The 25050-nt window shown below is 48.7% G+C and overlaps 1 protein-coding gene across 1 annotated transcript in view; it reads left to right on the top strand.

The window, feature by feature from the left end:
• Window positions 1–25050, top strand: part of KIRREL3 (kirre like nephrin family adhesion molecule 3) — a 702914-nt gene that overhangs the window by 373514 nt on the left and 304350 nt on the right. Inside the window, exon 2 of the mRNA XM_026657944.1 lies at window positions 24079–24156. Coding sequence (XP_026513729.1) covers window positions 24079–24156 — 78 coding nt within the window. The remainder of the gene's footprint in view (window positions 1–24078; window positions 24157–25050) is intronic.

Genomic DNA, 25050 nt, shown 5'->3' with positions numbered 1-25050 from the left:
GGATGAAAGGCTGCTATAGAAGGGCGAAGTAGCATCGTTATTATTCCTCCTGTGAACAGTGCCATGAGATTTTTGATGGCCACAATGGGTCAAGACCTCGATTTCCGTCTCCTCAAATAGACAGGAAGGGGACAAAAGTCTTTTTACTGCTAAGGATGGGAGTTCTCGTTACACCACCCTGTCTCAGAGATAAAGCAGAGAGAGCCTCAGAGAGGTCCACGAATGCCTTTCAAAGAAGAGGTGAGAGTTCTTTCCTCTATTCTGTGTAAGCAGCGTCTCCATGTAAGGTTATAACAGTATTTAACATTTCCTTCACAATGATGTTCACAAGATCCTAGCATTAGGCGCGCTCCCTGTTTTCTGTGCATGGAGTCCCACTTTGACCTCTGTGCCGTTGTGTGCTTGTCTTTCCTTTCCTTTCTTTTCCATATTTGCTCGTGAAAATGTCTTTGTGACGGAAGCAGCAGCTCCTTTTCCCGAAAGGCCTGCGGGGCCAGCCAGCAGCTGCGTGTCAGCTACATTTAACGAACACATTCAGATCACTGGAAATCCCTATTTACACATCATAAACAGGAGGATATAAAACACGAAGGAAATAATACATTATTGATTAAAACAATGGCGTGCAACGTCCTTTGAAAGGCAGATAGCCCCTGCCAGTCGATCAGCATTCCCAGCGCATCTTCCTTTGCTCCTTGGAAATGCAATGGAAACCCCTCTCTTTCTGTAGGATTTTTAGAGGCCAACATGAGAAGGAAGAAAGGAGGGCTCTAGTTACCTGGTGCACGATCGGTTATGTGGTGCCATTACTCCATCTCCTAAAGCATCTCTGTTAGCTACCGTCCCAATAGAGGGACCAATGGTCCAATCTCTTCTGTTTGTTTGGGCTTTTTTTCCATTTAGCAACCAAAGACTTTCCCACAAATGGGAATGAGGCACTCAATTCCCATTGACTTTCCATGTGGATCAGGTCCCTAACTGTCCTTTGTGTTTTTGTATATCTAACCCTTTTTGTTCTCTCAACACTCAACCAGCAACTTGCCTCTCTGACCCCTAGTTCAGATGCCTCAGAAAGAACACAAGTAAATTGCCAGTGAAAGAGAGCACAGTGTGTGTGTCCCCTCTGCAGCAGTCTGCACTGAACTGAACACAAACAGCCGTCTGTCTCTTCAGACAGAAGAGTCCTTAGTGATTTAAAGGTGTAGCACGCAGAAAATAAAACCATAGCAGGTACATGGGTAAATACAGCATATAATCCAGAATGGAAAATCCTGTGTTTATTTTGTTAAAGGTGATCTGATATGTTTATTTTTAAACCAAGGATTGACTAGTTAATTTTAAACTAGAGCATTTGAGGTACCAGCTTAGCACAATACAAACGGCAACCCCAAAATGACAAATAAATACATTCTAAAAGTGAACAGAGAGGCTTGCATTAACCCTCCAGGACCACAGCTCAGAAACTCGGGTTTTCCCTTTCAGCATCCCCAGCCCCCAATGCAGCATGTGAGATTCAGTCCATTGTGCCGTTTGAGAGGTGCGTGATGGGCTGAGAAAACACAGAAAGGTGAGGTCCTGCACTCAGGTTCAGGCAGGTACTGGGAAGAGAGATTTATTTTAAAATGAGTCATAAAGTTATAGAAAGTATATGCTAGTTTCCTGAAATGTTATATAGAGGAAGCAGTGAAGTTCAATGGTTAGCAGGAAGTGCAGTTAAGAACTTTGGAATAGAATAGAATGCTCCAAAACTTGGGATCTATTCTCTGCTGTGTGATCTTAGCCAACTCAATTCTCAGTTCCTCCATCTATAAAATGATGATAATGATACTGACCCTTCTCTGCAGTGTGCTTTGTGGTCAACCTCAGAACTAAGTATTATTGACTGCCTAGTTTCAGTGGAATAGTTAGCAGCAGTTTTCAGTGGTCTCCGTCCTTCGCACCTTATTCAGTTCTTTCTCAGTCTTTACATGGGCAACAACCCCCTGCCCCCGACGATGTGCAGAAGCGTTAACAAGGGGCTTGCCTGCTGGGATCGCATGGAGAAGGGAACTCTCTCTGGGAGATCTCTCCTCTCCCCCATGGAAGGTCCTACATCCTTATTCCTGGAAGCACCGATGTCCGGGTCCTGTTGTTGAATGGTGACAAAAATCCTAGCCTCTCCTGTGCTTGGAAGAGGCTGGAGGTAGCAAAATATTTATGTGTAGGCTTGGCAGGATTTGATTTCAATCGATAGATGTCTGCAAACGTCAATTTCTGCTGACCTTCTGAAATCGACAAAAGAAATATCTATCGGTAACAGTCGGGGCGTAATGCAGCCTCGTTCCTCCCCCCCCACCGCCCTAGACCTTGTGCTTGCAGGGATCGGGTGCGGAGCCCTTTGCAGCCCCACAGCCAGGGACTCATACTCCTCATTTCATCCCTGGCCGGGTGTCTTTGCTCTGCTCAGTCAGAACCACAGCCTTCCCTGCAGCTTGTGCCCAGGTGTCTTGGACCCCTCGGATATGCAGGAAGCCCCCTGCAACCCCAGTGTCAGCACCGCCCTCGCCCCAACCCTAACTCCTCCCCTGTTAATTTCCTGCAACTGTCAGAATTAAAATGGTTAAAAACGGATGGAATTTAAAATAAAAATAAATACTAATCATCAAAATTGCCAAAAAATTAAAATTAAATTCTGCCAAGCTACGTATATGCAGGGCATTCATCTGGCCTTCCCCCCAGGCTTCCCCATTGTGTGCAGAGGAGGAACGGGCAAACCAGTTCTAAACAATACACATCATCGCGTGTCCCAAGTCTTGCTTATTTTTAGAAGCGAAGACACACAGGAGTGTCCAGATCAGTTCCTTTTTGGAGAGTTTCCACCGCTTAGTCAATTCTGGGGCTCCAGGCAGGACTAGACACGCTGAAATACAGCTAGGGAAACTCATCCTGGGATGCTCGTTGCTGATTCAAGAGTTCCAGATGGCCCAGAGGAACTCCCAAAGGCTGAACCCCAAACCCTGCCAAGATACGCTCTCTGCTACTTCTGAAGTACCCCTGATTTGCCCCAAATCCTCTCGCCCGGTTGGAACGTTGTGTCGTTCTAGCAGAATCTGTTCGGGACTAATCACAGCTGTCACACAGGAGTTTATTTTTGTTGGTGTTCTTTTGAAGATAGCTCAGGGAAAGGTCCTAAGTCAGGCTTCCTGTGTCTTATAGATAAGATATGTCTTCTAGATAACATCATTATTCCTTCAATGCCACCTGACTATGTTCTTAATCCAAGCACCCTGCACTGGGTCAGTGTGATGGCCGCTAAAACACACTCTTGAACTGAACCTTTAAGAGAGTGGTTTTTGCTTGTACAATATGCGCCTTTTCTTTTGTTTGAAGATGACTGCAGGTAGGAGATTTGCAGACCAGGGTGCCCAAGGTCTCCACAGCACCGTGAATTCTGGGAAACTGTTATTTTTTAAAAAATTAGATGCAGAACAAAATCTCAGAAATGGTTTCAGCTCACGCCCTTTCGTTGCCAGTGTGGACGAGGATAAATTATTCTCCTCCCTGCAAGGGTGGTAAAAACACACCAGATTTCCCATGCAGACAGAACATGCGTGCCCAGCCTATGTGCAAGACCAGTGACGAGGCAGGAGACGGTTATGGCTGAATATGATACTGTGGCACCAGCTACTCAGCCCTGACTTCTGCTGCGGTGACTCCTCCGTAAATTCCATTATGCTTGTGGGGGCGGGGTGACTCTTTCCATGAATGAGGAGTGGCTGCCTGGTGACCCTACGGCATTGACCTACTCGGTACCTTGTGGTGGTGGTGGGTGTTAGCAGGAGGTCAGCCAAAGGACATTCATGCTGACCGGCTGCTTTTGTGCAGAGAAAGGACGAGTTGGTTTGCTACCACCACTGGTTTAGCCTCCACTGGGTGGTATTTTTAGTAATGTGGCTGGGCGCCATGACCCGGGGTTCACATCCTTTGATGTTTATGTGCGTAGGCAGTGGGTGACAATGTGCTTTGGGAAGGCTGAGTGAAACTGAATAGCTACTGTGCTAATAATCCCCAGGCAGGGTGTGCTTGGAGAGTGACCCTCCCCACACTCTCCCGACTGTGGCAGCTGCTTTCCTGCTGGCCTGGGCCCGGCTCCTCACTCTGGCCCGTTGGCTCTCGCTCCTTGCAGATTTCAGAGGAGCCCGCCACAGCATCACTTGATGCACACCTTTGCGTGCAGGCGGGATCCTGCCCCCTGTGTTGCCCCGCCCTGCTCCCTTTCTGGCCCTTGCGCCACCGGACGCGGAACTTCGCCCGCCAAGCTGGGCATGCGCGTGGGGTGGCACAGCCAAAACCGGAGAAAAGATGGTGAGCTGGTAGATTGCGAGGGGAGGGGGCGGAGCCTCCAGTAGCTCTAGCGCCACCTATGTTTACATGATGAAATCAAAATAAATAGGGACCACGGTGGGTGGTATAGTAGGGACGGATGAATGGATTTTAAGGCACCATAATAACTAGCTTAGCCAATGCAGTCCTTTAGACAAGCTCTACAACTGATGGCTCTCAGCTATTTCATGGGAGACGCCTAGAACCATAAGGTGACCACCTTATCTCAAACGTCATGGAGAACGGAGTAGAGTTCACACCTCAGCCATGTAGGACACAATGTGCATGAGTCCAGGAGCTCCGAGCTTCCTTGCATGATACATAGCGGTCCAGGTGGGGCATCTGGATTTTAAATAGGCTGGATAATTTCATGAATCTTAATAGGTTTTCATGCCAGGATAAGGTCAATCAAGCCACAGGCTTCAGGGCATAAGTGGCTCTCCCACAGCAGTCAGGACCCCCTGACCTTTTCATGAGTACCACAGTTGTGTACTAACAGCACTTTATGGAGAAATCTCGACTTCCTCTGAAGTTGTTGGCAACTACTGGGGGAAGGACTCAAGAGCAGACAGACCAATGGTCTGATTCATTAGCCCAACTCTGCTCCTACCCCTGATTTATTTCACCTTGTATCCATATGGTGTTTCCACACCCTTCCTCCTTGTCTCACTTTGGCGGGAATGGTGGGTGTTTCCTTCCAGGGCAGAGACTCCAGCCTTATGGCGTGTGAGAGGTCGAAGGTGTCTCGGCTGTCAAAGCGGGAGAGAAGCTTTTCCAAGTCAGGTCCCTTGAACTGGCACATGCGGAAAGCTCTTTCCACAAGCCACCTCCGACCTCCGACTTCAGATCTGAGCTGTTTGTTCATTCGTGTGAACTCGGCAGTGAAAAATATTAAAGTTCCCTGTTCCTGTGGCTTTCTCCTCCAGGTATTTAATCTTAGTTTACAGATGAAATGTGCAGTGGAGAAAAAGATGCTAATCCCACAGTTACTGCACTCTGCTCCAGCAGCTGAAAAATGTATTACCTCCTGTCCTGGACTGGACAGAGGTGAAAGCTTCAGGACCTCGACATCTTTGGCTAAACTGGGCATCATGATGGGGGCAAGCCATGGAGGGACTTGCCTGAGTGACAGGTCCAACCAGGGTTGTGCAGGCAGCCTACCTGGTCTGCTACAGCAGGGAGGTGCTGCTTTATAGCTAAGCCTCAGGCTGAGAGAAGTCAGCAGCAGCCATTAAGCCTCAGAAAAGTACCTTCCGTGATACTGAATTACAACTGGAGCGGAGTCATCTCACTTGTGTCCTGTGTGTGAGTGGTGGGGGAGCTGTTCTCTTTCTGCCTGAGTCTCTTAGCGGGTCGGGGCCACAGGCATCCCCACTATCCCTGTGCACACTTGCTGGGGGCTCTCTGCTGAGGTGGTGGTTGTTTGCTTTGATGCCGTATGCATATGTGAATATCAGGGTGAGTAACGGCTGTGTCCTCTGGGGATCACTGCTCCCTTCAGCAGGTCTTTGAGCTCAGCATAGAGGGGATGGAAGCGTCACTGCGTGGACCTCCACAGTCTCCAGAGAGCTGCACCAATGCATCCTATGCACACACACATACACTAACTCTCTCTCTCACACACACGCACACGTGTGTGTGCCACACTCAGAGACACATGCACACACTGAGAGATACACAGCCATGCACACATACACACACTCAGACACACACAGGTGCGGGCCAGCTCACACAGAGGCATACACCCACCCTCCAATGCACAGATGTACACAAACACACACTTGCCCTGTGCATACTCACACACACATATGCACACAGTCACTCAGGCAGGCACGCACTCGCACTCATATAAAGACAGTGACTGCTCCAGTTAGTGCCTATACAACAGGAGAGTTTGCTTGAGCAGAATTGTCCTCTTTCCCTCCATATTTTCCCTCCAAGGAAGAGGTGGGGAACAGGCCCAACAAGTTCCCCTCTTTCATCCCTCACCCCAAATACCTGTTGACTAGGGGGCTTGCTCCAGAGCCCACTAAAGTCAGCACAAAGACTTCCCGACTCCAGTTGCCTCTGGATCGGGTCCTGCATCGCCTTCCCTTTCCAACGGGACTACAGACCTGCCATTCTGCATCATAGAATCATAGAATATCAGGGTTGGAAGGGTCCTCAGGTTCATTTAGTCCAACCCCCTGCTCAAAGCAGGACCAATCCCAAACTAAATCATCCCAGCCAGGGCTTTGTCAAGACTGACTTTAAAAACCTCCGAGGAAGGAGATTCCACCATCTCCCTAGGTAACCCATTCCACTGCTTCACCATCCTCCTAGTGAAAAAGTTTTTCCTAATATCCAAAGTAAACCTCCCCCACTGCAACTTGAGACATTACTCTTTGTTCTGTCATCTGCTACCACTGAGAACAGTCTAGATCCATCCTCTTTGGAACCCCCTTTTAGGTAGTTGAAAGCAGCTATCAAATCCGCCCTCACTCTTCTCTTCTGCAGACTAAACAATCCCAGTTCCCTCAGCCTCTCCTCATAAGTCATGTGCTCCAGCCCCCTAATCAGTTTTTGTTGCCCTCCGCTGGACTCTTTTCAATTTTTCCACATCCTTTTTGTAGTGTGGGGCCCAAAACTGGACACAGTACTCCAGATGAGGCCTCACCAATGTCGAATAGAGGGGAATGATCACGTCCCTCGATCTGCTGGCAATGCCCCTACTTACGCAGCCCAAAATGCCGTTAGCCTTCTTGGCAACAAGGGCACACTGTTGACTCATATCCAGCTTCTCATCCACTGTAACCCCTAGGCCCTTTTCTGCAGAACTGCTGCCTAGCCAGTTGGTCCCTAGTCTGTAGCAGTGCATGGGATTCTTTCGCCCTAAGTGCAGGACTCTGCACTTGTCCTTGTTGAACCTCATCAGATTTCTTTTGGCCCAATCTTCTAATTTGTCTAGGTCCCTCTGTATCCTATCCCTACCCTCCAGCGTATCTACCACTCCTCCCATTTTAGTGTCATCTGCAAACTTGCTGAGGGTGCAGTCCACGCCATCCTCCAGATCATTAATGAAGCTATTGAACAAAACTGGCCCCAGGACTGACCCTTGGAGCACTCCGCTTGATACCGGCTGCCAACTAGACATGGAGCCATTGATCACTACCCGTCACTACCCCCATCTGCGCATCCATCCATCAGGCCCTGTACCTTGGCTAACATCTGGATCTAGGACACGTGCTGCCAGTCACAGACGGCCCACTCACTGATCTGCAAAGTGTTAAACCCTAGGGGGGAAAAACAACTCCTCACTCAGGCCCCTTTACTTCTTCTGCATCAGTGTCCTTAGCCGCAGCAGTGCTCCAGAGCACAATAGCCAGATGTGTGAAACTGCCCAGATATAATGTAATTCAGCCTGTCACTGAGCAGCACTGCCCGCCAGGTGGGATTTCACTGCTTGCTAAGGAGCTAGCAGAACCACACAGACATGTTCCTTCCTACAGCAAAGGCAGGGACTGGCACTTCCTAGAAATGGCTGCTTTGCTTTTTATCTCTGAGCCATGGCCAGCTGGTTGGGGTCACCTCTGGGGACCTCTGCCCATCTTCTGGCTCCACAGAACAATTACTGAGTTCCCCTGTGCCCCGCCTGTAATGCCAGTCTCAGTGCCCCTGTTGGCTTCTTCCTTCCCATGCCTATTTCCACACCCTTTTCCAGCCTCTCCACCCACAACCCCAGGCTACTAGCCCATCTCCTGGTCCTAAAAACCATCCCACCCGTTGTGTCCACAAGAACGGAGCCTAGAATTTAAAACCACCCCCTACTAAATCATCCCCATTGCTGGTTTCCCCCACTGCATCCTGCTACTCCAGTTTGGGGTTCCCACACCACTGCCAGTACAACCAGGGCCTGCAGCATTCTCCACTCTTCCATTCCGGGGCTACCTACTGACTCTGAGTTTTCCCAGTGCCCCTCATTCCTGTCCTGCAGCTCCCCCTGCTAGTCCAGTCTTAGGATCACCACATAGCTTTGCCAATGCCCCTCAATCCTGTCCCACAGCACCCCCTGCTGCTTCACTTCTTGGCCTCCACCTTGGCTGACACTATCACTCTTACCCAATTGTCTTGGGATTTTCCTGTGCATTCAAATATGAGTTTGGGATGAGATTCCCCTCAGACTCATTTTCACCTGTGTGACATAAGCCAGGATTTCAATGTAGGTCCCATAGGCGAAAAGCTAGTGCATTAAAGCAGAGGGTTGCCAACTTTGTAATGTTTAAAAATTGGACACTTCAGCAGGAGTGCCAGAACCTCACCTGCCCCGCCCCTTCCCCCGAGACCCCTCCCCTCCCCCGCCTTTTCCCCTGAGGCCTTGCCCCTGCCCTGCCCCTTCCCTGAGGCCCCGCTTCTGCCTCACCTCTTCCCCCAGTGCCCCACCCCCATTCTCTCCTCTTCCCCCCCTACCCCCATAACTCGCTGCTTTTCCCCTCTCCCCCTCCCCCCCCCAGGTCCAGGTTGGGAGGGACTTGCCTGCAGAGCCGGGGCTGGGAGCTGCAGCTACCTGACGCAGGTAGGAAGCGGCCCCAGCTGAGTAGGGGCTGGTGTGCGTGATAACCTGGCAACTCCCCGCCTCCCCCACCTACAGTAACAGGAGTTTGGGTGTCCAGTCAGTATATCTGACTGGACACTGTCAGGTCCCCTTTTCGACTGGACTTTCTGGCTGAAAACCGGACACCTGGCCACCCTATTAACACACCACAGACCACCCTTGCTCTGTTTCACTCCCGGAAGCAGCTGGCATGTCCATGTGGCCCGGGGGGGGGGGGCGGAAGACTCCGCACGCTGCCCCCGCCCCAAGAGCTGACTCCGCAGCTCCCATTGACCGGGAACTGCAGCCACTGGGAGCTGCGGGGGCGGTGCCTGCAGGCAGCGCCACATGAGAGCCTCCGCCTAGGAGCTGCTGCCAGAGGGGTGTGCGGGTCGCAATCAGGAGCCGCCCGCAGTAAGCACCGCACCCCTCACCCTCTCCCGCACCCCCAACCTCCTGCCCCAGCCCAGAGCCCACACCCCGCATGCAAATTCCCTCTCAGAGCCCGCCCCCTGCATCCCCTCCTGCACCCCATCCTCCTGCCCTAGTCCAAAGCCCGCACCCCGCATCCAAACTCCCTCCCAGAGCCTGCCCCCCGCACCTCCTCCTGCACCCCAACCCCCTGCCCCAGCCTACAGGCAGCACCCAAACTCCCTCCCAGTGCCTGCACCCCTCCCACACCCAAACTCCCTCCCAGAGCCTGCACCCCAAACCCCCTCCCACACCCAAACTCCCTCCCAGAACCTGCACCCCTCCTGCACCCAAACTCACTCCCAGAGCCCACACCCCTCCTGCACCCAAACTCCATCCCAGAGGCCGTACCCCTCCCGCACCCAAACTCCCTCCCAGAGCCTTAGGCAGGTGTGTGTGTGGGGAGGGGGGGGGCGGGACTTGGACCCGTTCTGGGCACCACCAAAAATTATACAAACCTGCCGCTCTTGCGCACAGTCAACCTGTGGAACTCGTTGCCGGGGATGTTGTAAAGGCCAAAAGTATAACTGGGTTAAAAAAAGAATTAGATAAGTTCACGGAGGATAAGTCCATCAATGGCTATTAGTCAAGATGGTCAGGGACGCAACCCCATGCTCTGGTTAGCCCTGAATCTCTGACTGCCCGATGCTGGGAATGGATGAAGGGATGGATCACTCGATAATTGCCCTATTCTGTTCATTCCCTCTAAAGCATCTGGCAACAGCCACTGTCTGAAGACAGGATACTGGGCTAGATGGACCATTGGTCTGACACAGTAGGGCCGTTCTTATGTTCTTAATCTCCAAGTAGGGCCATCACCTTCGGAGCATGTAATGGCCTCACAATGTGTTTCCTTCAGGTGGTGTATGTGTGTGTTTTCCGCCTCGCTCTCTTAAAAGGACTTAGGGTTGTTTTTGAAGAACCCATTACCCTGACATTTCTTTCCATGCAAAAAAAAAAAATTGCTGAGCAAAGAAATGTTTGTCAAAGGTGCAAAGAATATTTGTGCTTTTCCTGAAGCATTTAGGTCAATCAAACACAAACCCGGCGGTCTTTCCAATTAAGCTCTGGCGATCTGGAGTGCGTGAATGTGATAATGAAGCAGAGAAGGTTGGAGCCACCCAGCTTGCTGTTTGGAGGATACAGGCGCTTGAGGCTGTCTGGCTGAAACGGAGCCATTGAAAGTAATGGCCTGGACAATCTCACTCCATTACTTTTAATGGGATTGAGACGGTGTGTGCTCAGTTGCAGCACACTGACACCGGGAGAAGCAGGGGAGCTATCGTCACATATCATTCACATTACAGCCAACACTGGGAAAATGGCCCCCTGGCAATGGAAGCCAAAGTACCTGCAATAAGTTACACGGGCTGGCAGCAGAAGTGAGGAGCGGCTGCAAGTAAAAGGCACATAAAGGCACCAGCTCCAAGCCGGGAGTTTAAGTTAGTCAAGGCCCGTAACGTGCTGAGACAGTGTAGTCTATAAAAGAGACATCCACTGCTCCCCACTCCCCCGTGTGTTGTATCCCTGGGTCTGCACTGCAGCCATCAAGGAGGGTGATGATCAACGCTTCAGCCTCTGAGCTCCCAGCCCTTATGCTGATTTTGAGTTTCCCAGGCTGCTTTTGCACCTGTCTCCCCCACTGTGATCGCTGCAGTGCTGTGTGATAGGCTGATGCTGTGGTATTAGCCTCCTTTCCGCCCAAAATGTTCTGCGAACATCACGCCAGACCCTTAGCTGGTGTAAATCCACATAGCTCCAATGGGATCTGGCTCTTTGTATCTATGGGAATTGCTTTGCCCTGCTACTGAAATGCAGCCACCTCTGGGGTGCGATGTGGCAGCTGCTTATCAGTGGTGCTGCACTGCTGCTTAGGAGAGGAAGTGAAGAGGAGTCCTGTCTCCAGCTGAAATTGCAGGGACACTGCGGGAAGGCTGCATGTAATTACCCCAACAGAAGTTTAGTTACAACAATGGAACTAACACCCCAGCCTTTGTGAAAAACACCATGAGCTGACATGGTCAAGACCCCAGTCTGATGTCTCAACCAGTGGACAGCATTTGGGCACCCCTCTGCGACTGGTCGCCCAGAGAGAATTCCTAGTTCCGCACCACTCCCTGCAGCACTTGAATTTTCCTTGGAGGTCTCCTCGCCAAGTCCGGACCCAGCCACCCACTGCTTAGCATGAGAGTGCTGACACCCTCAGCCCGAGGCAGCATGAACCTATGAAATCACAGCATTCTCAAATGGAGTGAGAGAGACCCGGCAGTGAGGGACGCCCCCTGTCCAGCTGCCCTGCCCCACTTCCCCGGCAGCGGGAAGAGTTTCTCTGCTAGGTTGCTTTGTGAAATGGAACCTCTGCCCCACTGGCAGTTTGTCCAGCGCTTAGCTCCACTCCCCAGCCAGACGCACAGTTAGTGAACAGCAGGAGGCTGCTATATAGGATCTGACTGATGAGACAGGCTTTTGAGGGCGGCCAAAGGTGGTGAGCGTCATTAACAACATTGCAGAGAGGGAGAAAATGAGGTACAGCAACTTGTCCAAAATTATGCAGCAAGCCAAGCAAGGACTAGAATAGAGGTCTAAGCCCCAGGGTTGTACCCTCGCTCCCACTGGAGAACCCTTCAGCTTGGCTTTGATCTGGCACTATGCTATTGACTTTGATGGGAGCAGAAGCATAGCGGAGTGGGCAGTGCACAGTTGGGATAACACTGTGCTTGGTCATGTCCTAGCTAGGGCTGGCCAAACAAGGTTTGAAAGAATGAGAACTAACCCAAACCTCCGTCCATCCCTTGCGCTGAACCCTAAGCCCTTCTGATGTCTGGAAAAGATTTTGTGCTTGTGGGGTCTGAAAGCTCAAGTGACAAAGAGGCAAATCCTCAAAGGTTTTTAGGCACCGAAGTTCCCTTGAAAGCAGTGGGAGTCAGGCACCTAAATACTGTTGAGGATCTGGGCCAAAGCTCCTGCAGATTGGCTGCTCTTGGGAGATTTTAGGTCCGTCTGAAAGCTGACAACCCAGGGGAAAAGCTGGAATACTTATGGGCCCAGGCTAATTTTGCGGAGAAGTTCACTTAAGCACACCGGACCCGATTCCCAGAGCAGCTCCCATCAACTTGATCCGGCATTGTGGATGCTCAGTACCTTTGCAAACCAAGCATGGGTTGTTCTGGGCGCTTATCCGAACTGAAGCAGCAAAGTCTATCACCAGCTGCGAGTCTCTCTTCCTGTACTGCAGAATAACTATGGCCTGATCACCATAATGATAGTGTCATTTCCTTTGGCTGGATGGGATCTTCCACTGTTGGGTGTTTGGGGAACCCATGCTATGCATCTCAGCAATCAACATCCAGCAGTGTGGACCTTAAATGTTCACCGACCATTCACTTTCCTGTTCTATCACTGCCCAACATCGGAATGACTCTCCCTGCTGGCACGCTGTGATGCTTCAGTACCTCAATCAAAGCAGTATTTCTGCAGGAAAGGGATGGAGCTGGAATGAGCAGAAAATCCCTTCATTCGTGCAGCTTTTGCCCCTTACGTGTAATCAGTGCCTTCTTCATTCCCAGTGGGTGGGGCTGTGCTTTCCGGCTGCCCTTTCCAATTTATTTCTACGGTTTGAGCAAATTTTAGTGGAAGCCAAAGAGCAAGAACGTGGACTGCAGCCACTGTGCCGAAAACGTGCATCCTCCTCCCCACCCCCAGATCTGCCAGTGCGTCCTGGTCCTGCAGCACTTCCTTCTATGCCCCCAACACAGCTGAGCCACTCTGCCTGTAGCAGACACGCTTCTCAAAAGCTGTGCCCCACCAACACAGTTCTGGATGCAGCTCTGTTCTTCAGCACCGTCTGCTCTTCAGTCCGATGGCCCCCAACACAGCTCGGCAGCTGCACTTCGATCCTGATCCACCACACCCACTGCTATTCCAGTCATTGGTCTCTCCCAATCAAAGAGATCCACTCTTGCTAAACTGTGCCATGATTCTGTGATACTTTCAAGGGGTCATGGGTAACTATGTTTACACCAGCACTCATTTTGATCCCAGGTCTAAAGTTTAAAGGCTAGTAAATGTACCCAGTGCACCGCCCTCAGCTTCACCCCAGCTGTCCTTTCATCAGGACATCCTACAACCAAAGTCCTATCTAAAAACCTCCAGACTCCAAGTCTCATGAAATCAGAGAGAAAAACAAGAGATATCCCAGTGCCTTCCTCCGATTTTTCATAGCACACACAGAGTGTGTGTGTGTCTCTTTTATCTCTCGGAGAGAAAGCCGACTTAGGGAGTTTTGTGAAATTGCTGAGAGTTGGGAAGGGGGAAAAAAACAAAATAGAAGATGAAGATTGGAAAAAAAAGGCCTCGGATGAACAAGAATTGCAGACATGCTGTGAGGTAACCGGCAAATACAATTTAATTATAAGATACAGAGTAGTAATGTCATTTGCGAGGCTGGAGCATGATTTCTCCGTAATAGAAGGACCACAGGGTTCCCTGCCTCACACTGCTGTGCCGTGTCATCTTCAAATGATAGACTGAATGCACTTCGATGCTTTCTCTGTTTTGGGATGGGCTTAAAGGGCCCGTGGCAATTGGGTTTGAAGGACTCAGGACAGCTGGGTTTGAAGGACTCAGAGCAATTGGGTTTGAAGGCTCCAGGACATCTGGGCTCGAAGATGCCAGTCAAGGAAAGAGCATATTTCACGGTCCTTTCCCAGGTTTTCAGTTAGGGATCTGGGACTCTGGAGCTGGACTTTCCCCACTTTGGTCTGAATCTGCTGACTTTCAGGCATGCTGCAAAGTCTCTCTGTCACCCAGGCTTTTCCTAGGGGGGAGGTGGTGGCCTGGGCGGGCAGAGGTTTTAGGCTAGTGCTCTAGGAGGAGCGTAATGGAGACATGTTTCCTGTCTTTGTACAGAAGCCTAGAGCTGCATTTGGGCACATTTTCATATCCACTGAAATAAATAAATAAATGACTCTGCAATCCGTGGATACTAGACTGTCTCACTGGGCGTCTAGATATTACAGTGCTGTTTGCATTACTGATGGCACAAATTCAGTGAGAGTACGATATTCAGGGCACCTGAAACTGACACTGGGATGGACACAGTGACTTTGGAAGAAATGAGAACCCCATGCCACTCCCTGATTTTAGACCTGGATTCAAACCAAATCTTTTTTTGTTTGTTTTTTCGGGTTTTCCTGAGCTAGTTTTCCTCTGTTTCACGAAGAAAAGAGAGGAAGGTTGGCTTTAAATTCCTTCCTTCCATCCCTGGGAGTAAGAGGGACCTGTTCAAACACTATCAGAGCAGACCCCTGGAAAATCCTCCCCAGAGTTGGGGGCCCATGCTGCTGCCATTGTGGCCATTGAAGAGCCAGCACACTTTTCCCAAGAATGGGAAGGTTACCCTTGACATCCTGGCCAATCCCCAGTTTGGGCCATTCCATTTTATCCCCTGTAACTTTCCCCCTGCAATCCCAATTGGATACAGGTTTGCTCTTTCATGTCGCCTCATCCTAAGCTGCTGCAGAGTGTTGCTGCTTGTTGTTAAACAGCTGCCGTGTTCCGCACCAGGGGTGGCTGCATTTCAAGTGGCGGGTGAGGTTTTCCCAGTGAACAGAACCTGATAATAGGGATTTGTCCATTGACTGTGATAGGAACATTGTTTATGAAGTGGTTTGGGGATCCTTCAGGTTGGAGGGCATTAGAGAAATGCATACTGCAGGTCTAGTAGGCTCAGTGTGTTTGACACACACCCTGTTTTGTAGCCCTCTCCAGTAGGATGACACCAGTTTCCTGGCATACCACCCCCACCCCCACCTATCTTGGTGACATATTGAGTGGAAGCTCTTGGTCCTCCATGTCAGAAGCGGAGGCAGGGAGCGGAGCAGCCAGGGAGACATCAGTGCTGCTGCAGCCCTTGTCAGGCTACTCCCCAAGCAACCAGGAGTTCAGGACTGAGCTGCCAAGCAGATGAGGAGGCAGGAGACAGACAGCTCGGGGCATGTGAGATTCCGGACACGCAAGAGGAATGCTCATGGGAGGCAGAGCAGATGGACGGAGCAAAGAGACACCGAGCCAACTGTCTGCGCAGCCTGGCCTGGCCTCGTTCTTTCTGCCTTGGAGGAGTCGAAAAGGTTCTTGGGGTGGACACAGCCCCTGTTGGCTGGCAAAGCACTGCCACTGGAGTGTGAATGAGACAGATGTGACTATCACCTGGCCTCCCTCTGCTGACCCAGTCTGCGCTAACACAGGCTCCTCTTTAAAGAGACCATGAACTCTCAGCAAGCTGCGTCCACTCCAGCAGGGTGTGGATGGCACATACAGGGAGGGGGACTGCAAGGTGTCTGGGGTGGTCCCTGCAAAGTGCCAGGGAGGGGCAGGTGAGGTGGAAGGAAAGGTCTCATATTGCCTTGAATTGCTCTTGATCATGGACTGGAAGAGTCAAGAGGCCACTGAAGAAGGAAAAGGGCCACCAGTCCATCTAACCACAGTGGCCAGTGCTTAACGCTTCAGCATTTTATCCTGGGCTTGGGAATCAGAGGCCTTCTCCTGTCCTCCATGCAGTGAGCCAATGCCTTGAAGCACGAGGCTTGATTTGGGGGCTGACTGTAGAAACAGATACAACAAATCCACAAGAAATTCTTTAAATGCAGGCCAAACCATCTGTTCGTGTAGAAAGGCGTAGCTTTATGGAAGTCAATGGAACGACCACACTTGGCTCTTGATGAAGATCTGGGCCTGTATTTGAAGCAGGAAGACCATGAGGAACTTTAGAGGGCCCTAGTAAGCTAGATGAATGGGCAACACAATGGCAGATGAGATTCAGCGTTGAAAAATGCTGTGAAAATAATGCTGCTTGGGAGGAATAATTTGGACTATTCCTCCACGTTGCTAGGTTGTAACTGAATTTTAACCACGCAGGAAAAAGATGGAAGCATCACTGGGCACAATTCAGTGAAAAACTCCGCTCAGTGTAGTCCAAAAGCAAACAAACAAAAATGTTAGGATGGATGAATAAATAGGATAGAAAATAATACCATTGTGATATCATGCCATTATGGAAATGAGTGGCATGCCATCAACTTGAGTGCTGATTTCAGTTCTGAGAAAGCATCTGGGGAAAGATACAGCAGAAATAGAAGGGGTCCAGGCAGAGGTGATGAAAATGATGCGAGAAGCGGAGAGACTTCTGCATGGAGAGATTGCAGAAGCGTGGGGGAGAGGTCCTCTCTCCAATTTACACTGGGCAGAAGGGCCTGAATGGCACGAAGGAGCCCTAAAAGCACCAGTTCTGGCCAGGCAGGATTCCCCCAGGGCAGGCATTGCAGAGAGACAGCCATAAGGCTGTCCTTCGAGGACTGCCTCAGAAGCCTGGCATAGGGGCATGTCAGAGGTGGGAGGGGCACGTCTGGGGCAGAGCCACATTATGCAGAGCCCAGGGAGGCTTCCATGGTTTAGACAGACCCCCCCCCAAGGCCATCAAAGCATACGTCTACACCTCCATTTAAGGTGTAGCATGGGTGGACAGACCCACATGAGCTTAATCGAGGTAACATGGCTAAAATAGCAGTGAAGATGCAGCAGCACGGACCCCGGCATGGGCCAGAATCGAGAGCACATACAGAAGGCTCCAGTGGACTTGTACGGGAACAGCTGTTACCTGCACTAGGTAAATTAAATCTCGCAGGGATAGCAGGGGCAGCTTCGATCCTTGGCTCTGACTCTGGCTTGACCCCTGGCTCTGGTACCTGGCAGTTGACTCTGATGGTGACCCTCCACTTCGTTCCCTGACCTGGACGCCTACTCTGCCCACTAGACCTGACACCTGCTCTATTAGGCCAGACTGCCTACAATCCCAGACCATAGCAGCAGCCACTGAGGAATGGGGAGTGAAAGCCCCCAGATATCAGGGGTGTAAGGACTACTGAGTCCAGATTCTGGGCTGAAGACTAGGTGTAAGGGCAATGGACTACAGTTTTGTGGGACTCGCTATTGCCCCGGGACTGAGCAAGGCCTGGCTGGAGGGCCGAGTCATGAGAAAACATCGACCATCATAGAGCCGGAGCGGTTGTCAGAAGGGAGTGCCAGAGGAGTAGCGTCTGCCACACCCAGCCATGAGGGGGCATGCCGGTCAGTGAGTCATTCTTCTACAGGCCTCTTCAGTCCCTGAGCGGCTCGGGATTGGGAGGGCACAAAGGGCACACCTTAACGAAATCTATCCATGGACTGGTCCCAAAGCTTCCATCCTTTATTGTCAACAGTTTTTGGACTGGATCAGCCTAGGGATGCAGGGAATTGCACAGGCACTGAAATCTGAGCTGGGACCAAATCAAAATGCCAGGTCCACACACTCCTGAAGTTAAGGGAAGTTTGGATCTTGATCCAAGCCCCTCTGAGGTGTCCCTTCCTTAGAAATGCCCCTTCAGAATATGAAGTTCAGCTGTGCCACTCAAGGGTGAAACTCACCCCTGTGCAGAAGGCTACTCCAAGGACTTTGCTTAAGTAGGACTTTTAATGGGCTCATAGGCCTCTGCCCAGGGGTAGATTTCTCCCCTGAAGATCCGCTGTGCACATCAGCTCTTATTAACATGAACAGGACTTCCACATCCATGGGCAGCTGCAGCATTTTAGGATACAGGGCAATCAGCTGGCCAGAACCTTTGCGCCGTCTGTTTACCTCCAGTTATGGATTCTTTAAAGTCAGATTGTGGTCCCATAGGGACACACTCGACTAATCCTCTGCTTTTAAGATTTTATTTGTGCAATAAATGGATGACAAGGTGGTTTGCAAGTGCATAATACAATAAATAGGTTTATAAATGCAACCTTTCTGCAGTGCACTATAGAGTAAAATACAGTATCGCTAAAGCATTTAACGCCTGTCACCGCCTCATTCGTATTTCAAATTGTAATGTGCCCATTTTCTCATCTGGGAGGCTTTTTTTTTGTAAATACATTTTTATAAATTAAGCAGGAACAGATTTAATAATAATAACATGAACGTAGCTTCTTTTCATCTCCAAGGAACTCCAATCACTTTGCAGACTTAGCAAAGAAACATACAAATAATACGTGGAAGGATCCATTCACCTGCTGTCGAAATGGAGCAGCTGTTTAAGACCTACACGGCAACACTGCCGAGTGTAAAGGCCAGGACATGAAGGATCCTGTAATGGGTTCACAGAAAGTACAGGGAGGACGTGGGGAGGAAGAATGTAATTAACTACTTTGGAATTCGGCCAGGTCTGCTGGGCTAATTCTTCACAAAAAAGTGCAGTGGGATATTTATTTAACTCCATACAAGCAAAAAGCAAAGTTCAATGAAATTGAAATGCAGCCAATTTAATACTGATATAAGGAAATAAATGATAAGGTTTAATAAAGAATTAAAGGAGGGCAATATAATTAATGCCAATGAACATGGTTTTATGGAAAATAAATCCTGCCAAACTAGCTTCATATATATATGAGATTACAGGTTTGGTTAATAAAAGTAATAGTGTTGCTGTACTAAACTTAGACTTCTGCAAGGTGTTTGACTTGGCACCACATGCCTTTTTGATTAAAAAACGAGAATGATACAAATTCAATGTGGCACATATTACATGTATTAAAGGCTGGCTAACTGACAGTCTCAATGTAATTGTAAACAGGGAATTATCATTGTGTGGATGTATTTCTAGTGGCATCCTGCAGGGATGTCTTCTTGGCCTCAGTCTATTTAACATCTTTATCGATTACCTGGAAAAAAAACAAAATCATCAACCGCGGTCAAAAAATGGCTTTTCAGTAAAGTTGTGCCCCCAGAAGAAAGGAAGAACATGATCCAGTGACTCATCACCACCACTTCCTCTAAGACCTTCATGTCCTTTGGCATTCTCCCATCCAAGTACTGACTGGGTCTAACCCTGCTTTGCATCTGAGATCACAAAGCAAGATTGTATGCAGGCCTACTCTGATCTTGTGATTGGACCCAGCCATTATCTTACAGTGTCACAGGTACTGGCACTAGGACTTCTCTACCACAGAGATCGCTGTCCCGCTCTCCCAATGAATGGAAGATGAAGCCCATGAATGAAACTCATGCATACAACACGGTAATGCAGAACCATTGACAGAGAATAAATTACCATCTCTGCAGAGCAAAAACGTGAGAAAATGAAAACGTGATATTTATTTTAATACCGTGTATTTTAAAATTTAATTTAAGAGACCAGCTGTTTCAGCTTCTCTTATAAGACCTTAATTGGTATATAATAGCATAGTTAATTAAATACAAATCAATAGTTTAAAACAACTAATTGATATTTAATATGTATGGGAAAAATAACTTAGTTGTAATATAATTAACTCAATATTAAATAAGCAATGGAATTGCAATTATGCCTTTACACTGATTATAAAGTTTATTGTTCTTTAATAAACTTGCAATTAGGCAGGATGAGCTGGAAAAATTATTAAACAGGTATTATTGGGCTATTAAACATTTATTATCATTCCTGGTGGGATACAGCTACACAATAGTACATAGTGTGATCATGCTAATAAACCTTTACTACTCCTTTGCTCTGGCCTTTAGTATGCTGGTTGATCAGAAACCTTGCTCCCCGCATGACTTATGGGTATTGTAATTGCCTTGAAAGCAGGTAATTAAATTGCAAATGAAAGTGAGAAAAAATCTGATGAGGAAAAGCAGGAGGCTTCTGTAATTTGGCACAGCAAAGCGACAGCGCCTCTTCTAAATCACATGTGTCATCTCCTACCTCTTGCGTTATTACCTGTAGATTCCAACTTCAGTAAACACCATATATTTTTCCCACCTGAACTCCCCTTCTGGTTTTCATTTAGTAACTTATTCTTTGTTTCCTATCCCTAAAGCTGCTGCGTGGCAATGTTGGGGCCATTACAAAGATGGCCATCCCCACCCCAGAGGCAGCTGCATTTTGGTGCTCGTTCAAATGATCTTTATTATTGCATAAGTGAGGAGTGAGTGTTAGAGTTGTGGTCGCGTTCTAATTTCCACTCTAGCAACCCCCTCCAGGCGAGCCCTTGATCTGACCTTTTCTGTTCTTTGTCTCTATTTCTATAAGAAGGTCTATGATGAATCAGTGTAGTTGCTTTTGAGTTAATCAAAATGTGGAAAAAATCGACACGCCTCACCATATATTCCAAATGAACTATTTCATTTCAAGCAACTCAAATGACCGAGGTGGGAAACGTCAGACGTGACTTGTTTTACAGTTCTCATGGGGGGAGAAAAATTAAGCCACATGGGAAGAAAATGTGGATCGTTGGATAGTTTCAAAGTTATGGGATATGGACACAGGTGGGTTACGACCTTTTTCCAGTGGGATTGTTGCAGCGCCCTGATGCCAGAGGATTTCAAATGTTGGATGTGTGCTTAACTGTCTTAGCCGTCAGTTGCCCTTAGCCACTAGGAGTGTGTCTACGCTGCATTGTAAACTGGCTTGTGGACACAGTGCTTCCAAGCCCGAACTTTAGCATCTACTGCAGTTGCCAGACTTGGGTCTCACAGCCATGCTAATGCTCCCATACTGCACTACAAAGACCTTCTAACTCAGATTTGGGGCTTGACCTGCCTCCACACTGCAAAATGACAGGGCTTGGACCCGAGTCACAGTGGGACTTGGCTCTGACCCACCCCCAGCAGAGTACCAGGTCCTGAATGCTTGCTGACATGAGTCAGACAGATTTGAGTGTGGACAGAAGTGGGGCTTCGGCTCAAACCCGAGTCAGAGCCCGGCCTTAGTGTGCAGTGTAGACATACCCTGAAGGGCGTGAAGTGGCAAGCCATCTTTAGGCAGCTGAGAGCTTAGAGGTCACACAGAGCCACCTCAAAGTACTTTATCTTTAAAGGCGCTCTTAAGTATGTAAAGGTACTGTTAGCTATAAAAACTTTATCAAGGTCTCACAAATTTGCAGCATAAATTATGATAATGCTGTGCTCCTTTCATCTTAGGATCTCAAACAGCTTAATAAGCATTCATTATCACAACCCCACTATGAGGCAAGCTGGAGATGGAGCCCCAAACTGAACCAAGCTGATCCAAACTCTGGACAAGTTCTGGTCCAGACCTAAACCTCACAGGTTGGAAGCATCCACCTTTCTGACCTCTTTTGAAGTTCACCTAGTGCTAGTGAAAACATAGTCAACAGCAGCAAATATGTGTGTGTGTGTGGGGGAGGGGGAATATTTGCAGAAAAGAAATATGCAATTGCACTTCAGACTCAGTAACAGAAAAACACTGATTTGTTTGACTCCACAGTGGAACTGACTGCTTTGGGTGATTAACCTAATTCTGTTACTTTAATTACACTTTGATAGCATGGTGTTCATTGCAGGCTCGATAGGGATCAATAGTATTTTCCTTTCCTATCAATAAAGGCTTAAATGCATCTTGCTTACTTCTATGGGCTTTATATGTTTAAACAGTGTTAGATCTTTTAGATGATTCCAACAGATAAATAGCTCTGTCTTATTTTGGGGGACAGAGAGTGTGTGTTTTCAGATAGGTGCTACCTATTCTAGTTGGCACCTTGTATTTGGAATGGAGCAGAGCTATTGAGTTAACAGCTCCTGGGGCCATCCTCCATTTGAAGTCACCAGGCATTAGGGATAACCAATAGAAGTTAGCAGAAGGCATCTATTATTCCATTAATAACCACCCCATCTATTTTTTATTTACATTGGAATAGCCCAAATTTTTATATTTGCTAAATACAAAGATAGCAATGACCAGCATGGCCTCGGTGTTGTGGTTTGGGGCTGGGATTGGGAGACAGGAGTGCCAGCTTCTAAGCCTCGCTGTGCTGCTGATTTACTGTGGAGCCGATCCTGCTCTCAACTGCCAGGAAAGACCCCAATTCAGGAAACCATCCAAGCATGTGCCTAACTCTAAGCATTGATTTCAATGGGACTATTTACACGCTTAAAGTTGGTTAAGTACCTTCCTGAAGTGGGGCCTATGGTAGCAAGAAGTGAAGATTCTCAGCCTCGGGATGAGGTCCTATGTGACATTGGACAAATTGCTTCTGGGCCTGATCCAAAGTCCACTGAAGTCAATGGAATATCTCCTACTGTATTTTTCACTGCATGCATCCGATGAAGTGGGTTTTAGCCCACAAAAGCTTATGCTCAAATAAATTTGTTAGTCTCTAAGGTGCCACAAGTACTCCTCGTTCTTTTTGCTGATACAGACTAACACGGCTACCACTCTGAAGTCAATGGGAGACTTTCTATTGGTTTCATTGTGCTCTGGTCCAGATCGTCAACGTATTTAGATGGCAAACTCCCTATCGAATCACTTGCAATTAGGCACCTCGATACCGCTGAAAATCTGTGATTTGGTTTCCCCCTTATCATCATACCTGTCAACCCAGGGCACTGTGAAGGCCAATCAATTAGTGCCTGGGGAGCCCTTTAGATACTTGGACGGATGGTGCTGCATAAGTGCTACGTATCACTATGTACCACACGTAAATGAGAAAGGTATTCCCACTGTGCCCCTCAGGGGCCGACTCTGTGATCCCTACCCAGGTTGCACAAGTCCAATGGGTTTATACACATAAGTAAGTGCTGCGCAGCAAGAGCAAGGCTTGCCTGTAAAAGGGGGATAATATCACTTCCCAACCTCAGGGGGGTTATGTGAGCATAGTGCATTAAAGATTGTGAGGTGCTCCAATACTACAGAAGTGGGGGTCCCGTGAGTACTGTAGGTAGATTGCTATGTATAGTGCTCTCTGCTGTAAAGCTCCCAGCACCTTAAGCCATTGCACTTTGCTGTCTTCCCTTTCTTATACCTACACCACTTTGTGATATCAGAAGTGCTCTTCTGGTGACAAACGGGAGCTGTATGAAGGGACCACAGAGGCACTAAGTAAACATCAAAGGGGCTTTGATCTGCATGGCTCTGTAGAATGGGGGAGCCCCCAAAGGCAAGCCGCGTCTGGGACATGGTACCTTAATTTTCTCCACCGTGGCGCAGGAGAATTTCTTTGAAGAACGAGGGCTTTTTGCGGTGCGGTGAGATAGACACGTGGGGAGAAACGCACACACACACACACACAACGCACTTCTGGAAAATCCATGCTCAGATCTGCTTCTCTGCTTTTTACTGATAGTCAGTAACCCCCTGTAAGAAATTGAGGGATGAAAGCAACAGGCTGCCTGGGGCCTTGGCATTGTGCCGCTGTGAGGGCCAGCTGTTTGTTTCGAAAGGGCAAGAAGCCTCAAGTCAGGTTTATCTCTCCTTCAAGGCCCCACGTTGCATTTTATCACACGGTCTGCGGAGTGAAAGGGATTAAGAGGCCGAGTCCTCGTTACTGCTGCACATTATGGAAGGGCAGAGACGCGCGGTACATTGCACCCAGCGTAGAAGCAGCAAGAGAGGCAAACACCTGAGAGATGGGATACGGAGGGAATGGCTTTCCCATCGGGGATGGGACGCTCAGACCCTTCTCTGGAGAAACTATTCAATCTGCTTTCCCTGGCCGCTTCCTTCTTGCACGGGAGACCTCCGCCTCAATGACCCCTTTGCATTGCATTGACGGTGGGGTCGGCGGGCGACACCCCCTTTGCCCTGTCCTGCCCACCGTGGGCACCTTTGGCTCTCTCCTGGCTGGCCTGCCAACTAACATGGTTGTTGCTCTTTCACTTTTAGAACTGGGTCTCCCGAGAAGAGGATGCTGCCTGGTGCTGGGGTTCATGTACAAGGAGAAGTATCGGAGAATGACTGAAGGTAAGTGACTGCCCCACATGTCACACGGGCTCTCCCCACAACCCCTCAGTTCTTGCACCTCCCACCTCTGCCAACTGTCTTTGACAGCTTCTACTTCTCCCTATCTCTTCGCCTCTCTCCCACATTATTATCGCCTCCTCTCCCTTTATTCCCCTTTCCCCAACACGTGTTCTCTCCCACAACCCCTTCTTCTATCAACCCTTCCCCAAACAAGTCTCTAGATGAGGGATACAAATACTTTCTACCGTGCGTGTTGCTATGAATACAGGGAAAATCCTTGTCCCCTCCTCAATGACGGCAAAGATCCCTGGCAGCAGCAGAACCAGAGCCCCTGCATGACCCAGTACAGGAGGGCGGAGGAAGGACCAGTAGAGGAGTAGGTCTCTCACTCCACAGCTCCACTGGTTGTGCTCTCCGCCCAATGGAGAGGACATGCAGGTGCCACATGGGCTGGTGGAGTTCTGAGATTGCAGAAGCAGCCACCAGATGGTTTGCTGCCGTTCCACATGGAGCTTGTGAATAATGGATTTTTCAGTCCCCTGGCAATTCCAAAAAACTGGAGGAGGGGGAAATCATTTCAGATGGAACTGAAAACGATTTTTTATTTTTTTGTGGCAAAACAAAAAGTCAAACAAAATATTTTTTTCAGGTTGAATGAAACATTTCATTTCAATTTTGACCATTTTTCATTCCTTTTAAAAATAAAATTAAAGAAAGTCACTTGGAACAGAAAAATTAAAACATTTCATTTTAAATATGTCGAAACAAAATGTTTTGACTTTTTTTGGAATTTTTTAAGGGTTTTTTCCCGACGGAAACAATTTGGCAAACCAACATGAATTCGTGAAATGTTTTGGTGTTGCCGAATCTGCATTCTTCATTGAAAAATGTTTT

Source organism: Terrapene carolina, unplaced genomic scaffold, assembly GCF_002925995.2.
Source record: "Terrapene carolina triunguis isolate 2854851 unplaced genomic scaffold, T_m_triunguis-2.0 Scaffold374, whole genome shotgun sequence".
Taxonomy (NCBI): domain Eukaryota; kingdom Metazoa; phylum Chordata; order Testudines; family Emydidae; genus Terrapene; species Terrapene triunguis.
Note: the sequence above shows the minus strand (reverse complement) of the source record. Positions and strands in the feature narration are given on the sequence as shown.